This window comes from Phasianus colchicus, chromosome 1, assembly GCF_987193195.1.
Source record: "Phasianus colchicus chromosome 1, bPhaCol1.hap1.1, whole genome shotgun sequence".
Taxonomy (NCBI): domain Eukaryota; kingdom Metazoa; phylum Chordata; class Aves; order Galliformes; family Phasianidae; genus Phasianus; species Phasianus colchicus.
Window position 1 is genome coordinate 159,149,920 of NC_143436.1, and position 17,102 is coordinate 159,167,021.

The 17,102-nt window shown below is 42.6% G+C and overlaps 1 protein-coding gene across 2 annotated transcripts in view; it reads left to right on the top strand.

Annotated features, from left to right (window-relative positions):
- KLHL1 (kelch like family member 1) overlaps nt 1-17,102 on the top strand; it is a 244,638-nt gene that overhangs the window by 155,210 nt on the left and 72,326 nt on the right. For both annotated transcript variants that reach the window (XM_090131050.1, XM_090131055.1), the window contains exon 5: nt 12,667-12,879. In XM_090131050.1, coding sequence (XP_089987176.1) covers nt 12,667-12,879 — 213 coding nt within the window. The remainder of the gene's footprint in view (nt 1-12,666; nt 12,880-17,102) is intronic.

Here is a 17,102-nt window from a genome sequence, read left to right on the forward strand (position 1 = left end):
CCAGACCATAGCAATATTAAGAAGTACTACTTCTTAATGAGAGTTCAGGAATGTCACAGGTTATCCTTAGATATAAGTCTGTGACGGGGGCACAGGCCCCGGGAAGAAGAGAGGGGAAAAGAAAAAGGTACAAACAGTTTGCAGCGACCCGGCCGGCCCCAGGCCACGTGTGCTCCGGGAGAGGACCAAGGGCAGAGAGCTAGCCGATAGCTTTAATAAAAGAAAACACAACGGCAGCGATCTGAGGAGGAAGATTTATTTACTGGATCTAACTAAATCAAAAAAAAAACGAGAGACAAGAGTATCAAAAAATGAGAGTCAAACCACGATAGTGCGAGGGAAAGCACGTGCTTTCTCCACAGCAAGCTGAGACAGCTGAACCAGGCCAGAAGGGGAGAGGCAGCCGCTCTGGGTCCTGTCCGCAACTCCACCCCACTGCCTCTTCCCTCCAGCTCCTCCAGGGATGCCGCCCCCTCCCTTCCTATCAGGATACTCGAAGAGTCTACAACAGTAAACGAAACCAGAGCATTACCTCGTTAACTCCCACTGGTCCACATGATGTTCTGATGTGGAATACTGACAACAAAAAATCGGTAAACCACAACAAAGAACTTTAAAAGGACATACCTTAGTAAGGAATATACACGATAGGACAGTCTTAGCAAAAGAAGATAGTTCTTAGTTCCTGGGAATGGAAAACCCCAGACTTGTCCTGGAGGTATTAGGGAGGGCTCCTCCAAAAAGGCAAGGAGGCCAGTAGCTAACTTGAAGTGCCTCTGTACCAGTGTGTGCAGCATAGGAAATAAACAGAAGGAGTGTCATGGTTTTATGTTTTTTGATTTTCAGTATTCCACATTATAACATCATGTAGTGCACTTGGAGTCAAAGTGTTAATGCTCCAATTCTGGGTACTTAATCCCCTATACATTTACGGAAGTCATGGGATCTGGCCCTTCCGGGTGGGGTGGTCTCTGTTACTGCCTTGCAGTGGGTGCTGGAGGGTGCTTTCCTAGCCATTCCAAGCTTTTCAGGTTTGACTCGGTCTCAGGAACGTTCTCTCTCCTATCTTATTTGATTCATTAGTCTCAATTTCAATTAGATTGTATAATATTGTGTTATCTTGCATTCTGATATCATAGTTAGTAAAATCAGTTTTCCTCCATAGACCATTGCCCCTGTTTTTTTTCCTCCTTTGAGCCCAGTTCCCATCTCCCTATCCCTTTTCCTGTTCCCTTCCCATTTTGTGCAGCCAGAGGGGTGCCCAGGGGCCTACTGCCCCCCTGTCACAGGCATAGATTGATCTAGTTTACTCCATGACAAGGAGATAGAAACTGTGGCGCAATAGGGAAAGTATGACCTAATTGCTATCACAGAAACATGGAGGGATAAATCCCATGACTGGAATACCCTGATTGAGGACTATAGGCTTTTCAGAAGGGATAGACAGGGTAGAAGGGGTGGGGGAGTTGCGCTCTATGTTAGGAAGTGGGTAGATTGCGAAGAGCTGTGTCTGAGGAACAGCCACGATCAGGTCGAGAGCTTGTGGGTAAAAATCAAGGATCGGTCAAGTAAAGGGCATGTAGTGGTTGGGATCTGCTACAGGCCACCTGATCAGGAGAAGCGTGTTGATGAGGCCTTCTTGCTTCAGCTGCAGGAGGTGTTGTGCTTGTGGGCTCTTGTCTTGATTGGGAGTTTCAGCCACCGAGATATGTCATGGCGGGTGAATAATCCAGAAGATTCCTGGAGTCTGTTGAGGACAACTTCCTGGTCCTGGAAATAGATGGACCAACCTGAGGTGAAGCCTTACTGGACCTGGTGCTCACTAATGCAGAGGACTGCAATTGGAGGCAGCCTCGGCTGTGGTGACCACGCTTTGGTGATTTGTGATTCTTGAGTTTGTGATTTTGAACAATGTGGGGCCTGGCAGAGCTGTGATTCAGGAGAGCAAATTTCCGGCTGCTCAAGGGACTGCTGGGTGGGATCCCCTGAGAAACCGTCCTTAAAGGCATGGGTGCAGAACAGAGCTGGTAGCTCCTTAAGAATAGCCTTCTGAGAGCACAGTGGCTCTCCATCCTCTAGCATAAGAAGTTGAGCTGGGGAGACAGGTAACCATCATGGCTGCGCAAGGACCTGCAGCTTAAACTAAGGGAAAAAAGGGAAATGTACAGTAAATGGAAGCAAGGTTGTATAGCCTGGGAAGAATACGGGGACATTGTCTGCATGTATAGAGATACAATCAGGAAAGTCAAGGTGCAGATGTAGCTGAACTTGGCAAGGGATGTGAAAGTTAACAAGAAGGGGTTCTACAGGTACGTAGATGGAGGAGGCAGGCTAAGGAGAGTATTCTCCCTCTTATGAAAGGTAATGGGGAGCTGATTTCTTCAGACATAGAAAAAGCTGAGTTCTTTGCCTCAGTCTTCATGGGTGGTCAGGCTTCCCATGTCTGCCAGGACCATGAGCGTCTAGGTGAGGCTGCGGAAGTGGTTTCTGTCCTACTGTAATGGTGGAACAAGTACAAGACCTCCTTATGAAACTGAATGTGTATAAGTCCATGGGAACAGATGATATCCATCCTAGGGTTCTGAGAGAGATGACTGATGTGGTTATTGAGCCACTCTCCATCGTACTTGAAAAATCGTCGCTGTCTGGACTAGAAAAAGGGAAATGTTACTCCTATTTCTAAGAAAGGAAGAAAGGAAGACCCAGGAACTACAGGCCAGTGAGCCTCACTTCTGTGCCTGGGAAGATCATTGAGCAAATTTTCCTAGCAGCTATGCTAAGGCACATACAAGATAAAGAGGTGATTCGGAACAGCCAGCATGGCTTCACCAAGGGCAGATCTTGCCTGACCAATCTGATGGCATTCTGTGATAGAGTGATGGCTTCAGTGGACGGGGGAAGGGCGATAGATGGCATCTACCTGGACTTCTGCAAAGCCTTTGACATGGTCCCCCACCACATCCTTCTCTCTTAATTGGAGAAGTGTGGATTTGAAGGTTGGACTGTTTGATGGATTAGGAATTGGCTAGCTGGTCACAGCAAAAGGCTTGTGATTAATGGTTCTGAGTCAGGATCGAGGCTGGTCACAAGCGGTGTCCTTCAGGGGTCGGTCTTGGGATCAGTGCTCTTCAACATCTTCATTAATGACATAGATGATGGTAATGAGTACACCCTGTCACGGAATTAACTAGATCAGTTTATGCCCGTGACAGGGGGCAGTAGGCCCCTGCCCTCCCCACCCCCCGCCTGGGCCCACAAAATGGGAAGGAAGGGGGAAAAGAAAGAAACAGCAGCAACAATCTATGGAGGTAAACTTATTTTACTAACTATGATATCGGAATGCAAAATAATATAATACAATCTAATTGAAATTGAGACTAATAAATCAAATAAGATATGAGAGAGAGTTCCCGAGACTGAGTCAAACCTGAAAAAGCTTGGAACGGCTAGGAAAGCACCTCCAGCACCCACTGCCAGGCAGTAAGAGACCGTCCTCCCCCCCCCCCCGGAAGGGTCAGCTCCCATGACTTCCGTAATGTATAGGGATAGGTACGTAGAATTAGAGCATTAACACTTTAATTCCAGTACATGATGTTTTGATGTGGAATATTGAAAATCAATTAAAAAAAACCCAAAACCATGACACACCCTCAGCAAGTTTGTGGATGACACCAAACTGAGCAATGCAGTCGATACTTTGGAAGGAAAAGAAACCATCCATGGGGACCTGGACATGCTGAAGAAGTGAGCCTGTGTGAACCTAATGAAGTCCAATAAGGCCAATTGCAGGGTGCTGTGCTTGGGTTGGGGCAATCCCAGGTACTTATACAAACAGGGGAAGATCTCCTTGAGAGCAGTCCTGCGGAGAAGGACTTGGGGGTCCTGGTAGATGAGAAGTTGGACATCAGCCAGCAGTGTGCACTTGGAGCCTGGATGGCCAACTGTGTTCTGGGTCGCATTAAAAAAGGGGTGGCCAGCAGGGAGAGAGAGGTGATTGTCCCCCTCTGCTCGGCTCTTGTGATGTCCCATATGGAGTACTGCACCCAGGCCTTGGCCCCCAGTACAGGAAGGAGGCGGAGCTCTTGGAGCGGGTCCAGAGGAGTGCCACTAAGATGATCAGAGGGCTGGAGCACCTCTCCTATGAAGAGAGGTTGAGGGAACTGTGATTGTTTAGCTTGGAGAAAAGAAGGCTCTGGGGAGACCTCATTGTGGCCTTCCAGTACTTGAAGAGAGCGTACAGAGCGAAGGGTGAACAGCTGTTCATGAGGGTGGATAGTGGTAGGACAGGGGGGAATGGTTTTAAACTGAGACAGGGGAGATTTAGGTTAGATATTAGGAGGAAGTTTTTCACTCGGAGGGTGGTGATGCACTGGAACAGGTTGCCCAAGGAAATTGTGGTTGCCCTATCCCTGGAGGCTTTCAAGGCCAGACAGGATGTGGCTCTGGGCAGCCTGGTTTAGTGGTTGGTGACCCTGCACGTAGCAGGGGGGGTTGAAACTCGATGATTATTATGGTCCATTTTAACCCAGACCATTCTATGATTCTATGTTTCTAACATTGGAAAATAGGAATATAGACTTGTATGATACAGTTGATATGGAAAACTGGGAATAAAAAGTGATTGGACTGAGTTCAGTTGTCAACGGTTTACGGGCTGGTTCGGCCCAGTTCCGTGACTAGTGGGGCGGAGGGATCCGCAGATCCGCGCCTCCGGAAAAAAGGGAACAGGGGACCCCAAAATAATTAAAAACAGCGGCAACGATCTGAGGAGAAACAAACTAATTTACTAAATATACTATCAGAATGCAAGATAACACACTATAATAGAATATAATTAAATTTGAAGCTAATAAATCAAATATAATGAGAGAGAGAATGTCCGAAAGGTGGGTAGGCCTCACCACAATGCGGAGAGCTGAGGTGAGATGCGCAGTCCAGTTGAGCAGCAGGGAGAAAAGGGGAGGAGAGCCGACGAAGAGCAGGCTAAGAAGAGTGCATCTGGTGACCTTGCCAGGAGTTGTATCTCAAGACTCTCCGTGACCGCAAAGTCCCCTGGGGAATGTAGTTCTTCTTCTCTTCCAGGCAGGTACCCAGAGCTTGAGCACCAACAGTTAAACTCCCACTGCCCCACATGATGTTATGATGTGGAATACCAAAAACCAAAAATCACAAAACCATGACATCAGTGTAGCACAGGAACAATAATTCCAGGCCAAAATCAAAATTTCTTTCAGATTTTTAGCCTTCCAGAAAGTATAGTATGTGATTTAATTTGCAAGTAAGACATGCTATTTTTCATATATTTAGGTGTTCTGATGAAAATGCAGGATTTAAACTGAATGTTGTATGATTTCAAACACTCATTGACATTGGCTACATGCTACTAATTGAAAGACTAATGCATGAATACCAATTTTCAGCACTATTCTAAGCATTTTTTATTACATATTGGAAAGGTCACAGTATCAAATCTACCAAATATAAAACTTATGAAATTCATCTAAAGCCAAATATCTTGCTAAGCATTTTCCTGCCACAGCAACTCTGATGTTGTACCGATTCTGACTAGCACATGACATACTTTTGATCAAGGTCAAATGATACAGAATCACAGAAACACCAAGGTTGGAAAAGACCTACGAGATCATCCAGTCCAACCATCCACCTATCACCAATAGTTCTCACTAAACCATTTTGCTGTGGAGACTAGCTTCTGAGCAGGTAAGTCTGCGTTGGCAAGGGATATGGAGTAGAAACGCCAACCAAAAAGCTCTTTTCAGGGCTTTTTAAAGGCTTTTTTGAGGCTGGCAACAGCACCACGCTTGTGCTGGGGAGCTGGCAGCTTGTGGACGGGCTCCTGAGTCACCAGGGGTCGAGCTGGCACATTAGCATTAGCAGCATAGTTTAAACACCCGCCCTTAACCTTCACACCTGATAATAAGCTTTAAATAGCTTTGGGGAGGGTGGAAGCTACCTTCTAAGAAACATACCAGGTGAGTAACCATTGTTTCTGCTCACTGAGAAAGGGGAGGTTCAGTGAGTGAGCACTGCCCACACTTCCCACAGGGTGCTACATCTGTGTGTGTGGGAGGTGGGTGCAATGGTGAGAATTGTAAGCTTTGTTCCCTCCTTGCTCAGGAAACCGGCTTTCCTTGGCAGTGTCTGAGACCACAGGCCAAAACATGGTCTGCACTAGACAGCAAGCTTAGTCTAAGAAGACCATGTCAACCCAGACAGAGAGCTTGCCGAGAAATGTCACTGTTCAGGTCTCTGGCTGCAGGGAGTGTCTGAGCCTACTTCTGCTCGGGGACAGTGGCAGGGACTCCACCTGTGTGAGGTGTGAGCAGTTGGACAAGCTACTCAGCCTGGTGGTGGAGCTCAAGGATGAGGTGCAGAGACTTAGGACCATCAGGAAGTGTGAGTGGGAGATCGACTGGTGGAGTGACTCGCTGGCTTAACAGAGGGAAGGGTTCTGGGCAAATGCCCCCAGAAAGGTGGTGGACCTCCTGCCCTGTTACAGTCGGACAGACCTGACTAATGAGGAAGGTTGGAAGAGAGTCCCGACTTGGTGTCACAGGAGACACCCTCACCTGCCCAGCTCACTTCCCCAGCTCCAAGTAACAGGTTCCAGTTACTGGAAGTTGAAGGGGAGGTGAGTGGAGAGGCGATGGAGGATCTGCCTAGGAGATAGCCTAGGGCGAGGCAGTCACCCCCACGCCTTGAGACTGCCTCCGACTGGAAAGAAAGAAGGGTGGTTGTGGTGGGCGATTCCCTTCTCAGAGGAACGGAGGGGCCCATATGCAGACCTGACCCAGGTTGTTGGGAAGTGTGCTGCCTTCCTGGGGCTCAGGTCAGGGACATAACCAGGAAACTCCCTAAGCTGATTAGGACATCTGACTACTTTTCATTACTTGTAGTTCAGGTGGGCAGTGATGAAATTGCTGAGACAAATCTACAAACTATGAAAAAAGATTTCAGGCGTTTAGGGCGTTTAGTTCAAGGAGCAGGAGCTCAAGTGATCTTCTGCTCTATACCTTCAGGGGCAGTAAGGGACACTGAATGTGATCGGAAAGCACGAGCAATGAATAATTGGCTCGGAGGCTGGTGTCAAGCCAGAAACTTTGGGTTCTTTGATCATGGGACAGTTTACTCGGCCCCTGGCCTGTTGTCTGTCCGTGGAACCCACCTATCTCAAACGGGGCAATGAATACTAGCACAGAAACTAGCGGGGCTTACTGAAAGAGCTTTGAACTAGTTACAAAGGGGGAAGAGGACAAAACAGCCCTTACAAGAGATGAGCCTAGGGGAACGATGCTTGAGCTGGGGGTGAGGCAGATGACATGACTGAAGTGCATCTATACCAATGCATGCAGCATGAGCAACAAGCAGGAAAAGTTGGAAGCGATTGTGAGTCAGGCGAATTATGACCTTGTTGCTATTACTGAAACATGGTGGGACCACTCCCATGACTGGAGTGCTGTGATAGATGGCTACAAGCTTTTCAGAAGGGATAGACAGGAAAAGAAGGGTGGTGGTGTGGCCCTTTATATTAAAGACTGTTTTGATGTTGAAGAGCTTGGGGTTGGGAATAACAGAGTTGAGTGTCTATGGGCAAGGATCGGGGGAAGGCCTGTAGGGGCGACATCTTGGTGGGGGTCTATTATAGACTGCCTAATCAGGATGAAGAGTTGCATGAGGCATTCTATGAGCAGCTTGCAGAAGTCACACGATTGCACTTGTTCTCATGGGAGACTTCAACTTCCCTGATATATGTTGGAAATATAATACAGCATAGAGGAAGCAGTCTGGGAGGTTTCTAGACTGCGTGGAAGATAGCTTCCTTATGCAACTGGTAGGAGAGCCTACCAGGAGTGGTGCCCTGCTAGACCTGGTCTTCGCTAACAGAGAAGGACTGGTGGGAGAAATGAAGGTTGGCGACCGTCTTGGGCAGAGCGACCATGGAATTGTAGAATTCTCTATTCTTGGAAATGTGAAAAGAGTGACCAGCAAAACTACTTTCTTGAACTTCCAGAGGGCGGACTTTGATCCATTCAGGGCGCTTGTAGCAATAGGTCCCTTGGGAGTTGCTTTTCAAGGCTAAAGGGGTCCAGGAAGCCTGGACGCTCGTCAAGATGGAAATCTTAAAGGTGCAAGAACAGGCTGTCCCTGAATGCCGTAGGGTGAGCCGTAGGGGAAGACGACCGGTGTGGATGAGCCGGGAACTACTGTTGAGACTCCGGGAGAAAACGAGAGTCTATGTCCTCTGGAAGAAGGGGCAGGCTACTTGGGGAGAATACAAGGAGGTTGCTGAAATATGCAGGGAGGAAGTTAGGAAGTTGAAGCCCAACTTGAACGCAGATTGGCCACTGCAGTAAAAGACAATAAAAAATCCTTTTATAAATATATCAACGGCAAAAGAAGAACCAAGGATAATTTTCATCCTATACTTGATGCAGCAGGGAATGTGGCCACTGAGGACAAGGAGAAGGCTGAGGTCCTCAATGCCTTCTTTACATCAGCCTTTTATAGCCAGACCAGTTATCCTCTGGGCATTTTACACCCTGATCTGGAAGTCTGGGATGCTACTCAGAAAACACCCCCAGCGATTCAGGTGGAGACAGTCAGAGAGCTCCTCCTCCATCCAGACTGTCACAAGTCCATGGGACTGGATGGATTATACTCCCGGATGCTGAGGGAGCTGGCGGGGGTGATTGCTGAGCCATTCTCGGTCATCTACCAGCATTCCTGGTTAACTGGAGAGGTCCCAGAGGATTGGAGGCTTGCTGATGTGACTGCCATCTTCAAGAAGGGCCATAAAAGGATCTGGGGAACTATAGGCCTGTCAGCCTGACCTCTGTACCAGGTCCATTTCCTCTACACAGTCTTCCAGCCACTCTGCCCCAAGCCTGTAGCACTGCCTGGGGTTGTTGTGGCCAAAGTGCAGGACCTGGCATTTGGCCTTGAATCTCATCCCGTTGGCTTCAGCCCAACTATCCAGTTGTCCTGATCCCTCTGTAGGGCCTCACTACCCCCAGGCAGATCGACACTACCAGCCAACTTGGTGTCATCTGCAAACTTACTGAGGGTGCACTCAATGCTCTCATCCAGGTCATCAATAAAGATATGGAAGAGGACAGGCCCCAGTACCAACCTCTGAGGAACACCACTCGTGACCAGTCACCAGCTGGATTTAGCTCCATTCACTGCCACTCTGTGAACGCAGCCCTCCAGCCAGTTCTTTATCCAGCTAAGGGGGTACCTATCCAAGCCATGGGCTGCCAGCTTCTGCAGGAAAATACTGTGGGAGACAGTGTCAAAAGCTTTGCTGAAGTCTAGGTAGACATCATCAACAGCTTTTCCCTCATCTACCAGACTGGTCACTAGATCATAGAAGGAGATCAGGTTGATCAAGCAGGACCTGCCCTTCGTGAACCCATGCTGGCCAAGCCTGATCCCCTGGTTGTTCCACACATGTCATGTCAAGACTATCTGCTCCATAACCTTCCCTGGCACCGAGGTCAGGCTAACAGACCTTTAGTTCCCTGGGTCCTCCTTACAATCCTTCTTGTAGATGAGAGTCACGCTGGCAAGCCTCCAGACTTCTGGGACTTCACTTGTCAACAGGGAGCACTAACAGATAATGGAAAACAACTTGGCTGTCACCTCTGCTAGTTCCCTCAGCACTCTCGGGTGAATCTCATCCGGACCCATGGACTTATGACAGTCCAGTTGGAGTAGTAGGTCTCTAACTGTGTCCTCCTGAATCATGGGAGGTTCAGTCTGCTCCCCAGTGGAGACTACCAGGTCAGAGAATGGAGTACCCTGAGGATAACTGGTCTGACCTTTAAAGACAGGCGTAAAGAAGGCACTCAGAACCTCTGCCTTTTCCTTATCCTGTGAAGTTTCTTTACATCCAAACAGTTATTAAACATATCCAGGGATGGTGACTCAACCACCACCCTGGAGAGCTGATTGCAGTGCTTAACAACCCTTTCTGTAAAGAAGTTTTTCGTGATATACAACCTAAACTTGCCCTAGTACAACTTAAGGCCATTTCCCCTCGTCCTGTCACCTCCCACTAGAGAGAAGAGACCAACCCCACTCTCGATGTAAGCACCTCTCAGACATTGGAAGAGAGCATGAAGGTCTCGTCTCAGCCTCCTTTTCCCCTTACTAAACAGCCCCAGTTCCTTCTGTCTCTCCTCGTAGGGCATATTCTCCAAGCCCTTCACAAGCCTTGTTGCCCTTCTTTGGACCTGCTCCAGCACCTCAATGTCGCTTCTGTACTGAGGTGTCCAAAGCTGAACACAGTACTCAGAATCACAGAATCATAGAAATACGGAAGTTTCTTTAAACTCCACATGCTAATTAGTGAAGTCAGTGTCACGCATCAAAAAGAACTAACAGTCAAAAATATCATTTCATATGAAATAATGATCATTATAAGTCTTGGTTAAAAAAAAAAAAATCATTTATATCATTAACTTCATTGTAAGGATATAAGTCATATAATTTATTTTTGTTAAATTCTGTTTGGTAATAGTTTAGAGCTATTAGAACTTTTAGAACGTTTTATGTTCCTGTGATACATAATCTTTTAGACTCAGATATACAGATGCTTACTTGTTTACTTTCAAATATAGATAGATTTTGTTTATATGACTTTACTCAGCTAACATTTCATGGTCATTTAATTCTAATTCTCTATGCTGCTGTAAAGATTTAAAAGTGAAGCAGCACTGTCCTGGAAATGCTTTGGCCCTACAGCAATAGTTACTGCATGATTGTTTTGATAACACAGAAGGTCAACCAAATGAGACATAGCTTTCTCTGAGTAGGTTTGGAGACTTTCGTACTATCTACTCTAAGTTAGCTTTTCTAATTTAAAACAAATTCAGTACTTAATTCAAACATTACAATTCTTGCTTAAGTGAAAGACTAAGTGAATAAGTCACATCCCAGTTAATTTTACAAAACTTAAGTGACACTGAAGATCAGATCTACAAAGCTCTGTAAGTATGGGAGTCAAAAATTCTGAAAACTCATACACTGCTGTCATATAACTTCGGACATGCTTAAATGGTGAGAATCATTATTCACAGAGCATTCCTAAAAGCATTTCATTAGTGCAAGACTGAATAGTTCAATGACTATCTGTAACACTAATTCCTGGAGAATTAAAAGAGAGTTATTTCAATTATCCCAAAAATTTTAACAGTGGATCACACATGTCTTTTGTATCCTGTTCCCTAAGATAAAAATATGAAGGTTGATTTTATTTTAGAAGAGAGGCAGATCTCTTTTCAGTAATGAAAATATATAGTAAACTATGTTTTGATAGAACAGCAACTCACTGAAATGTACTTTTCCACTCCAAATAAAATGGAATTAGAGAAATTAAAATGTGATGTAGAAGTTTTTCACAGTCAAAAGTCAATTTAAGGAATGCTAAATACTTAAAGGAGGGAGATTTTTTGTTGTTGTTGTTTTAACTCTGAAGATGAAAAAATCAGTTTTATATACATAAAATATGCATAAATATGTCATATAAGTGCATATATATATTTATACACGCACGCACACATACAGCTGTTGCAGTTCATTAAAACTTTTAAAGGCAACAGTTTACTTAACCATGACTCGTGAAACTACTGGAAATTCAGATGTTTAGAAGAAAAGATTTGGGCTTAGCAAGCTCACATTTTGTCTGGAAACTGTTTGATGTTGCTTTCATTCAATGGTAAATCAGTACAGAGGCTGGAATAAGATCATCTTAAGTATATCTCCAAAAGAAAACATAATTTAAAATTAAAAGAAATCTTAATCAAAATAGTAATATAATTATTCAATATCCCTGCTCTGAAAGTTATTCAACATTAATTAAGTTCTGTGAGTTCATAAAATGTATTCTACCATCATAATGCATTTCAGTAATATTAGGACTTTGGATTAATATGCCATTGCAAAGTTTCATGTTGGTTTCTAATAATCTGTTGAGTTATATTTTCTTCATTATGGGATTTAATGTCAGTTTAACCAGCCTTAATTAAATTTTGCTTTATAAAACATTTTATTGAGAAGTACAGTGAAATTTTCTGAGTTTTATGGCTTTTTAATTAAAATGAATTAAGCCAACTTATAGGTAAGTGCCTGCAAACTCTTTCCCTTACATTTCTAGGCTATTGTACAAGATTCTAAGCACACAATTTAAACTTACTTTGTTCGGAGTCAGTGGATAAAAACAAAGGCCAGAAAAATATAAATTTTTGGTACCTTTTGGCTTTTACTCAAGCAATTTAAAAATAGGTCTTCACAAAATTACATACAATTCTTTTTCTGTTCCTGTGTGAGCATTTGTGGGATCTACCTGTAAAGGACCAACAGAAAGCACCTTCTTTTAAATATATAGGTCTGCTCTAGCCTTTCTAACTAAATTCTGACATTTTTATTACAATTTTACCATACAATCTTCCTTTCGTTTTAATATGTTCATTTATGAATTACAAATATAGCTGTTAATAATCTGTGTTTTTTTTTTTTTCTTGTGATCTGTAAGAAAGATGGATATTAACTAATCCTATGTATATATTAACAACTGCTTTTATTTTCTTTCAGTGTTAGTAAATCTTTTAAAATTAACTAAAATTAATGCTTTCTTCTTCTCAGGAGAATATAATGGAAGTTATAAGAAATCAAGAATTTTTACTTCTACCAGCTGAGGAACTCCATAAACTCCTTGCTAGCGATGATGTGAATGTTCCTGATGAAGAGACCATTTTCCATGCCTTAATGATGTGGGTGAAGTATGATATGCAGAGGCGATGCAGTGACCTAAGTATGCTGCTTGCATATATAAGATTACCACTGCTTCCACCTCAGGTAATTTTATTTTAATGAGAATATAATAACTGTTATCATGAAAACTGCAACAAGAAAAAGATAAAAAGATTTTTAAAAAGGATGAAAACGAGAGGGTCATCTCTGGTGTTTTCCTGTCCAGCTGTTATGCATGCTGTGGTCCTGCTTTCTAGCAAGCATCTGGACATTTGCTTGCTGATGAGAAGTTGTGAATGAATTCCTTTTTCTGATTAACCAACACAAACGGGTTTTGTTTTTCCTATGAGACTGTCATATCAATATAATGAGCCTTCTCACCTTCCTTCTATTTTATCTCTGTCCCATAAGAGTATTGAGAAGAAGTGTATGTGTTTGGCTATTGACCAGAGTCCCATCACAGACCTTCTTGGAAACCTACACAAGGACAAAAATAAATAAATAAATAAATAAATAAAGCCTTTTGCTGGCTAATCGTAGTTTGCAGCATGCCAGTGTTGAGCAATGGGGGTGTTCTGAGCCTTTCTCCATGTCTGTTTAAAAAAAAAAAATGCTATAAGCATTAAACTGCTGCAAGAGCTTCTGCAGAGATATGTCAAAAGCTTTTGAAGTTCATAGACAAGTTTATGGATTCTGAGATCTTCTGATTGCACTGAGTAAATAACTGAACCCTCATAGAACAATCAGTACTAAATTTTTGATTATCTTTCTGTGGACGTTGGCAACACAGCATGTAATAACCAAGCTGAAATAGAGAATTAGAAGCATGGGATAGGTTTCCTCAGATATACTGAAATGGATTTTCCGTCATATAATTATATTTCTATTAATAGGGAATATGTTTGGTTAGATGTTTTAATCAACCATATTTTTTCTGGACTCTCTGTAGACATCTCACTTGCACAGATTAGTGTAGAATTAAGAGAGAATGTTTAAATACAGTGCAGTGATAGCCTTCAGGTTCCCATGCAATTCCACTGATGCTTCTTAATGTTTTCTCTACAGCTGTCATCGTATTTGATACCCATCAATGGAAAGCTTAGGCATAGCATATGATTCTCTGACATGCCCAAGTATTTATTCTGTTTCAGTTAATGTTTGAAGAACATGGGAAGAAAGATGAATGTAAAATTGGAATGGCCCTTCATAACATAACTAAATACTGTTCACTGTAAATAAATGAATACATACACACTCTGAGAGATATCAGGAAAGGAGCAGAAAAGAATGCTAGGAAGGAGATGATTAAAACAAGAACTACTATAACTCATGATGCTAAGATTTACAGGCACTGTTTCAGAGACGGTTTATGAGTTTTTCTTTTTTCTGTTTTTGTTTTACATTTTTCAACATAAAATTTGGTAGGTAAAATATCAGTAAATGTATCAGCAAGATAGCAAAATAATTCTATGTTTAGAAGCTCTTAAGTTATCTAGACATCACATACTTTGCTTACTTCTGTGCTACCAATTGCACATAAACAAGTTGTCCCTGAATTACCAAGCTGAGTGTTTTTCCATGGAGACAAACCGCTGTACAGTTGACTGGATATTTTCAAATTTGCTTTTAGGTTTCCTCTAGTGTCTCTATGGCCCAAAAATGTGAGAACACTATGAGACAAGTCTAATAGCACTAGTGTCCCTTGTTTATGTAATCATACTGTGTTCAGTTGATTTTATGGTGTCCTCATGGGAATATCCTGGATACCTTAAATAATCTGAAGTGTAACTATATCTTATGTTTAGCAATTTAATTAAATCCTAGATTTCCTCTGCTTATCATGGATGCGTCGCAAATATAAATGTGTTGGCATCATACATCAATGATATGCACTTATAAACTTATAAAACAGTTGTATTAACCTCAAACTGAATTTCATTACGAATCTTTGAGAAAACTCTTCATAAAATCTCTTTGTTCAGATTCAAGTCAAATTTTTGGAGATAACATGTTTTTTTTCTGAACAACCAAAAGGTGAATGACCAGTGATAAGAGTAAATGAAAAAATTAACAGCCTCAAAACTGTTTAAAAAGTAATTTTTTTGAATTATATAATTTTTCCTGTTTTTTTTTTTTTTTTTCCTCCTATTAAATATAAAAACTAAACTTTATGTTTGTGTGTCATTGAGTATTGCATCATATAAATCTTTGGAGTTGCACTAAAAAAGTGTTTTAAAAGTCTATTTCCAGATTGAAGTTAAGTTTTAACAGAAATTATTGAGAACAAGGTGGAAATTTATTACCACAAGGTTAATTTTCCCCCATACTGGTTTATACTTAAGATAAATCAAACAAAACATTCTGTCAGATTAATTGCACTGAAAATTAAATGAAAAGCTCTCTGAGGCGAAGTAGGGTCAAAATTAAAAACTAATCATTAGACCTTTGAGAAAACAGATTTGTGTTCCTTACTTCTAAATTCACTAAAAGAAGATGAAGTCATAGACTGCAAAGATTACTAACAGATTGAAAAGACTGCCCTAAGATCCTCCTAAAATTAAGACTTAAATTTGTAGCCTGTGTTTTTATGATAGCTCATTTCACTCTAAAGCTTCTGTAATTACATTGGAAGTGTGGTCAGACTTGAGTAATAGGGTATCACAATAATTCAGAATTCAGAGTTCTCATCTTTTTCTGTCCCTTTCCCAAAAGAGAATGAGAATGACTTCTTCTGTGTTTACGTCTCTTATTCCCCGACTGAAACTGCAACAAGAAACATCCTCCAGGAAATCAGCAGCATGTTTGAGCTTCTACCTGGCCCTATATGTTCTGCTAGTGCTGATGTAAACCCATTTACTAATGTAAAAGACTCAATTGTTTTTGCTCAGTGTCTGTACACATAATAACAAACCTGTTAATGTTGAGGGTCCAACATGAGCCAAGAATATGGGTAGCTTCCTCTGGGCAAAACATTGTTTTTATGGTTTTTTCATAGAATCATAGAATCACAAGGTTGGAAACGACCTATAAGATCATCTAGTCCAACTGTCTTCACACTACCACTGCTACCACAAGCTACTAAACCAGATCTCGCAGCTCCTCGTCCAGACACCTCTTGAACACTGCCAGAGATGGCGACTCCATCACCTCCCTTGGCAAGTCATTCCAGTGCCTGACCATTCTCTGAGAGAAAAAAGTTCTTCCTTAAGTCTAACCTAAACCTCTTCTCGAGAGTTAGAAGAATTGCTAATGGTGTTGGGTTGCCAGAGGTATTTACAATCAAGAGATAGGAATTAACATGATAGTAGCTGTCTAGTCTAGTGTGACTAGTGAAAAACGAGGATGTTAAGCATATGTTTTAATGGTTCTCAGAAAGAAAGGCGTGATTAAAAGAATATAAACATTTACTTGCATAAATAGTTAAGATAACTTATACTCCACCAGCATGCTGTGTTTATAATGGATGTTTTTGCAGAGGTTTGTATATGACTGGTTAACTGTGGAAGCTAAAAAGTAGCGTAAATATTGTTGCCTTTATCTCTGTGAAACTGTCAATGGTTTACGGGCTGGTTCGGCCCAGTTCTGTGACTAGCGGGGTGGAGGGATTTCGCAAAATCCATGCCTCCAGAAAAAGGGAACAGGGGACCTCAAAATAATTAAAAACAGCGGCAATGATCTGAGGAGAAAAACTTGTTTACTAAATGTAGTATCGGAATGCAAAATAACATACTGTAATACAATATAATTAAAACTGAAGCTAATAAATCAAATATAATGAGAGAGAGAATGTCCGAAAGCTGGATAGGCCTCACCACAACACTGAGGTGAGATGCACAGTCCAGTTGAGCATCAGGGAGACGGGAGGAGAGCCGACGAAGAAGAGCGGACAAAGAAGAGCGCATCAAGTGACCTTGCCAGGAGTTATATCTCCTCTCTGTGACCACAAAGTCCCCTGGGGAATGTAGTTCTTCTTCTCTTCTGGGCAGGTACCCAGAACTTGACAAACTCCCAGTGCCCCACATGATGTTATGATGTGGAATACCGAAAACCAAAAATCACAAAACCATGACAGAAACTTTAAGTAAGACCTCAGTTTGGGTCTCCACGCTCTTTTTGGCTGCAGTCTTCCTTCTGCATGAGCATGGGACTTCCATCTGGGTCTCCAAATTTTTGTGGCAGTAGCGTTCTGCTGGGGTGCAGCCATTGCCAACCAGCAGGCACAGTAACACTACTAGATTTCTGTCTCCTGAGAAAAAGCACAGTTAACAGTTAACTGTCAGTATGCTGAGATTCATGTAGTTCAAAACTTTTCAATCCTTTTGGGCTTG